General features: G+C 35.7%; 1 protein-coding gene across 1 annotated transcript; it reads left to right on the top strand.

Moving 5' to 3' along the window:
* The first annotated feature begins 1,198 nt into the window (after positions 1-1,198).
* p2ry12 (purinergic receptor P2Y12) lies at positions 1,199-5,911 on the top strand. Its single transcript, XM_052110506.1, has 2 exons — positions 1,199-1,228; positions 4,345-5,911. Exon 2 carries the CDS (start codon positions 4,358-4,360, stop codon positions 5,444-5,446), a length of 1,089 nt encoding a protein of 362 aa, XP_051966466.1. The 5' UTR covers positions 1,199-1,228; positions 4,345-4,357; the 3' UTR covers positions 5,447-5,911.
* The last annotated feature ends 277 nt before the right edge of the window (positions 5,912-6,188 follow it).

Below are 6,188 nucleotides of genomic sequence, written 5' to 3'. Positions count from 1 at the left end.
GATATATTTATTAGATAACATTAATTGCTCATCAAGAATTACTGTATATATAAACAGTAAAAAATTATTTGACATTATCTATACAAAATCTAAAAACTATTAATGAGTTTCACCACATCATGACATTGTGACATCACAACCCCTACCCCCACATTGAAACTGTCCCTACCAGTTTTTTAATCAAAATGATGCCCCTGCCTTAAGATATGCCAGCAGGTGAGCTGAGCTACACTAATGTTGGCTCTTAAACATTTAACAAGAGCAATTTTTCCACAATAATATATGTGGAAAAAAAGACAATTGAGTTTATGAGAGCTCTAAGAATGAGAGAAGTGATCCAGACAACAGAGCCATCAGCTCGTGACTTTGTCATAGTGAACTTTGCCCTCGGGTTTCTTAACAAGTCAGTGCAATGGTGTTTCCTGAATTAAGTTGTAATAAAGTGCCAATGTCTTCATTCACTTATTTTTTTGGCTCCTTGAATCTTTGCTCATGAGTAGTATGCTTCTATCAGTTTGTGTAAAAAAGCTTGGTGCAATTCTAGATGACCAGCTCTTCTTTGTAGACCACATTAATAAACTCATTGTATTTTTGCTTTTAATTTGTACCTATTTCATATATGTTTGTTAATATGTAAATGCCATATTATAATACAAATCATGTGTAGATAAATAGTATTCTGCAATTAAAATTAAAGATAAAATCTGTCTTAAATTCACAATTCTCAGTGATCCTGGGATTTTTTATTTTTTGCATTGTTGAGGTGTTCTGGAAGGGCATCATGTTATGAAAAAGGTATGTATGTAGCATTAGCTGTCAAACAAGGGGCTTCTGTGTAAGTGAAAACATTTGATAAATTATGTGAAATATTTTACAGTGCATTTGCAAATCTTAGAAGATATTGTCTTACCAAAGCAACGTATAACAAAATGTATATGAGAATACACACTGCACTGTGTATATTAAAGGTGTTTCATTTCTTACTTTGTCAGCACGAGTGTGTCTAAATAAGACACCCTTAAGAGAAGGTTTCAGACTTCAGTTAATAGTTTTAGAGTCTGCATGGCATAGCAGGAAGACAAAAGCAGAAGGGAGAAAGTAAAAAGTATTTCCTTTCAGAAAAGTCCCTAGTGTCAACTCTCTTCCTAAAAACTGCCAATCAGAGGAAACTTGAGACTTATCTGAGGAAACACTGGTCACATTCTGTCTTGGAGTCTTGGTGTGTGGGGTGAGTTCAGTATTTCATTTTATATAATAAAGTGACTTCAAGAGGTTTCTAATAGAAGTAAAAGACAAAAATCCTCATATGTCTCAAATTCTCAATGTGTCATTAATTATTCTAAATTATATGTACTCATACCTTTATTGTTCTAAATAAAATGGTTCACAAATAATAAAAATGTATGCAAAGAAAAATACCACTCAGTGGCAGGGATGTGCACAGGGGGGTGGACACGGTTGCCCGTATCAACAAGGGCTGAGGTGTCCCTCTAAGTGAAGTAAATCATTTTACTTTTATTCATTAATCAAACCTTTTTAAATGTACTCATCAGAATATATTGGGTTTTCTTTTCTTTTTTTTCATAGTTATTTTATTTGGTTTATTATGCATCTTCAGACCTTTATTACTGTATCATTAATATCATACAAACACTCACATATTTCTTTATTTGCACCTATGCCATTTTACATGTAAAAATGGCCAGATCACATTTTCCTTTTGGTTATAATTACCTTTATTTTCTTTAAACAAGCAAACACACATATTAGATAGTAGGAGTGTCAATCACCAGCCAGTTTAGATAGAGTCCAATCTGGACCATGGGATGGTTTGAGCAAAATTTTAAGGCTAGATATACTAAAAACATTCACATCCATTTATTATTTTGGCATGATATATTATTCTATTTTCTCTACAGCATTACAGATAGTGCTGCCCCCTGCTCAGTGGCAATGTTCGGAAAGGTATACTAGTGTAATAAGTATTTACAATATACTGCTTCTTTTTTCAAACAGAATATGAAACAAATCATGCAAAGATAAATCTACATACATCTTAAATCAATTTATTTTATCATGTTGCATGTTTAATTCATTGAGTAATAGAAGTAGTTATCTTCTCAGAAATGAAAACAGTTATTTAGCTTTTTTTTAAAATAATGGTTAAGAAGGAGATGTTAAAATATGCTGATGATTTAACTTAAACTTTAAAGAAATTGAATCTTGTCATGTTATATACTTTAGCAATAAGATTCAAGAGGTCATGTCATATTGTGAATGTAGTCTTGTTTTTATAGGAATCTCATAAAATTTTGAAAACATTATGCTTAAAACGAAAACAATATCCGTCAATGGGTTAAGACAAATATACTTGTTTTCTCTTTTAAATAAAATACTTTTTCTTACCCCATTTTTTCTTTATTCTTTTCTTTTTTTTCCTTCTTGTTTTATGAATAAAACTATTTTTATTTACCTGAAAATTAAAAAAAAAAAAAAAATATCCTATGCACTTTTGCTTGTCAAGTAAATAGATAACGTTTTAAGAATGTTTAGATATTTTTACTGGAAATTAAAAAATAAATATTAATTAAGAAATTACTTTTTTTTGCAGCGTTGTTATATGATGCACAGTGGACTGTCTATTTTCACAATAAAGTATGGCCTGAAAATTGCTTATTGCTTTTATAAAATGGTTAATACACAATTTACACATATTTTCATTAAAACATGATTCTGATAAACAAATTCATAAAGTGCCATCCTTCCACTAGAATATATAGTCCCTGACATAACAGCAGTGTGGGGGAAGCTACTTTGACATGAAGCTACAAGCTACTCATAACTTACTTAAACTAGTTAAACTACAGTCAAGCTACCTTACACTAATTCAACAAGAAAATTGCCTATTTTTTAACTAAATCAAAATATAGTGATAAAATGAAGCAACTAAAAGTGCACTCAGTATTTAATTTTTGTATTTTTTTTGCTCATTAAAGAAATTTAACTCCTAAAGAAATTAGTTGTAATTGTAAAACAGTTTGAATAAAATCAAGACCACTCACAAGAGATGGAGACTCTAGTCATATCAGTAACCTTATAAAAGCAGTTTTTTCTAATTGGAGAGGGTCTCCTCGTGGAGGCTGCCATGTTAGGATCAAAAACTTACTTAATCTCCTTAATTGCCTTGCTATTGGATATATTACTGTGTATGAATGATGCAGGGTAAGTCCAAGCTCTCATATTAAAATAATACAGATTGTACCTTTAACTAAATATTATATAATACTTTATATAAGTCCCTTTAAGGCAGTGCTACATGATAGAGAGAGAGAGAGAGAGAGAGAGAGAGAGAGAGAGAGAGAGAGAGAGAGAGGATGATTTAGGTGAGTGTATATTATATATTAATTTTATTATTATTTTTACATTTTTTCACCAATTTGGAATGCCCAATTCCCAATGTGCTCTAGGTCCACATGGTGGCATAGTGACTCGCCTCAATCTGGGTGGCGGAGGACAAATCTCAGTTGCCTCTGCATCTGAGATCATCAATCCGCGCATCTTATCACGTGGTTGAGTGCGTTCCTTGGACACATAGCGCGTGTGCAGACTTCACGATATTCTCTGCTGCATCCATGCACAACTCGCCACATGCCCCACCGAGATCAAGAACCACATTATACCGGCCACAAGGAAGTTACCCCATGTGACTCTACCCTTCCTAGCAACCGGCAAATTGGTTGCTTAGGAGACATGGCTGGAGTCACTCAGCACGCCCTGGATTCAAACTCACGACTCAAGGTGTGATAGTCAGCATCAATACTCGCTGAGATACCCAGGCCCCCTAGATGAGTGTATTTTATTACTCCCTCGGCTCCATAGCTGCATTCGTAATACAATATGATAAATGTAGCATTTTGTGACACTACAGCGCTACTTGTTGGAAAATGTAGCTTGCAACTGAAAAGCTACACTTTTGTGAAACTTACGCTTAAAAATATTAACTTAGTAGTGTCGCTACTTTAAATTCACCACTCCCCAACACTACATAACATTCCTATTTATAAAAAGTTATGATACTCTATGGGTGCTGCTTGGTGAAATGATGAACAGATCATAGCTGTTATAGTATTGCACATTTTAGTATGGCTGAAACACTGTATTGACCAATCAGCATCCAAGTTCGGATCTCTAAAATCCACTTTATACTGCATAGTTTGCCAAATGTAGTAGGTTTATGCTGTGCGCAAAATATATACAGTACTGCAGAAATAGTATGTGTAATGTGGTAGTTGCCACTTTGAATTATGCCAATTTATATTTTACACTGCTTTATGTCTTTAACAGGAATCAGACATCCATGGAGCTCACAACAGCACTGAGTCAGTTCACAGACAATTACTTCAATCAGACCAATAAGAATCACTCAATGGAGGCTTGTTCCCGAGACAGCGCTCTGAAGATGACAGTGTTTCCCATTCTGTACACCATTCTCTTCATCCTGGGCTTCTCTCTGAATAGTCTGGCAGCATGGGTGTTCCTACGAATCCCCAGCAAATCACACTTCATCATCTACCTGAAAAACATTGTGGTGGCCGATATCATCATGACGCTCACCTTCCCCTTCAAGATCCTTGCAGACTCAAACTTAGCATCGGTCAGCGAGCGTGTTTTCGTCTGTCGTGTGTCGTCCGTGCTCTTTTACCTCACAATGTACATCAGCATCCTGTTCTTTGGCTTGATCAGTATCGACCGCTGTAGAAAGACCATGTGGCCCTTTGTAGGCACCAGCCCTAGACGCCTATTCCACAGAAAGCTTCTCTCTGGCTTCATCTGGATGTCACTGTTGGCTCTTTCATTACCCAACGTCATCCTAACTAGCCGTCCGAACATTTCAGCTCACTTTAAGTGTAGCGATCTAAAGACAAAGTTGGGACTGCAGTGGCACGAAGTTGTCAACCACATCTGCCAGGTGATATTCTGGGGAAATCTAGTAACTGTGATAATATGTTACACACTCATCTCAAAGGAGCTCTACAAGTCATACGCCCGGACGCGAGCTCAACACATGGTGACACAAGGAAACCCAAGAAGAGCTATTTCTCAGATGAAACAGCCAAACAAGAAAAACATACAGGCCAATGTGTTTCTGGTGTTGGCGGTCTTCTTCATTTGCTTTGTACCCTTTCACTTCGCCCGAGTTCCATACACTATCAGTCAGACGCGTGGACGCATGTTTAACTGCCCGCAGAAGTTATTTTTCTTCCAGTTGAAGGAGAGCACACTGTGGCTTTCCTCGCTTAATTCAGTGCTCGATCCACTCATTTACTTCTTCCTCTGTAAGTCCTTCAGGAGCTCCCTGTTTAACACCCTGCGTCTTTCTCCTGGACGCTGCAGGGCATTGCGGGAGCTTGGGACAGATACACCGCTGGGCAGCACACAGCCATAATGGAGAAATTACTGTGACAATGAGTAAATTACATTTATATAAAAGTACCAAAAAGTGCAGTGTTGCTACCATGATTTTTTAGCTTGGTAATATTGTACTACAAAGGTGTTTTGTTTATGTACTATGGTAATATCATGTTTTTTTGACACATATAATTTGAATACCATGGTATTAATGTCTTATACTATAACCGTGCCATAGTTCCAACTAGGGGTTGCATGACTACTGGTTTTTTAATAGTCAACTAGTAAAACCCACAAGTTGAGTCAAGTTTAACTTGTCATGATGTCATTCCACAAATGCAGATCTGACCAATTCTTTTGTTGACAAGTGAAAACTGTTCCGTTGATCTGTTTCTCACACAAAGCAATCATATTGCTTTAGAAGACATTAATTTAATCACTGGAGTCCCATGTATTACTTTTACTATGATTGCATGAGCTTTTTGAAGCATTAAAGATCTGATCACCATTCACTTGCATTGTATGGATCTACAGAGCTGAGATATTCTTCTAAAAATCTTCATTTGTGTTCTGCTGAAGAAAGAAAGTCAAACACATCTGGGATGTTATGAGGGTGAATAAATGATGAGAGAATTTTCATTTTTGGTAAATTATCCCTTTAATGAAAAATATACAAAATATGTAAATTGGCACATTGTAACTTGCAGCATGTGACCCCAATTCAAACAGAGTTTTCCAAACTTGATGTGATGTGTAGATCTTGAATTATTCTTCAGTGT

The sequence above is a fragment of the Xyrauchen texanus genome, chromosome 38, assembly GCF_025860055.1.
Source record: "Xyrauchen texanus isolate HMW12.3.18 chromosome 38, RBS_HiC_50CHRs, whole genome shotgun sequence".
Lineage (NCBI taxonomy): Eukaryota > Metazoa > Chordata > Actinopteri > Cypriniformes > Catostomidae > Xyrauchen > Xyrauchen texanus.
The sequence above is the reverse complement of the archived record's forward strand: the minus strand, read 5'-3'. Positions and strand labels throughout refer to the sequence as shown.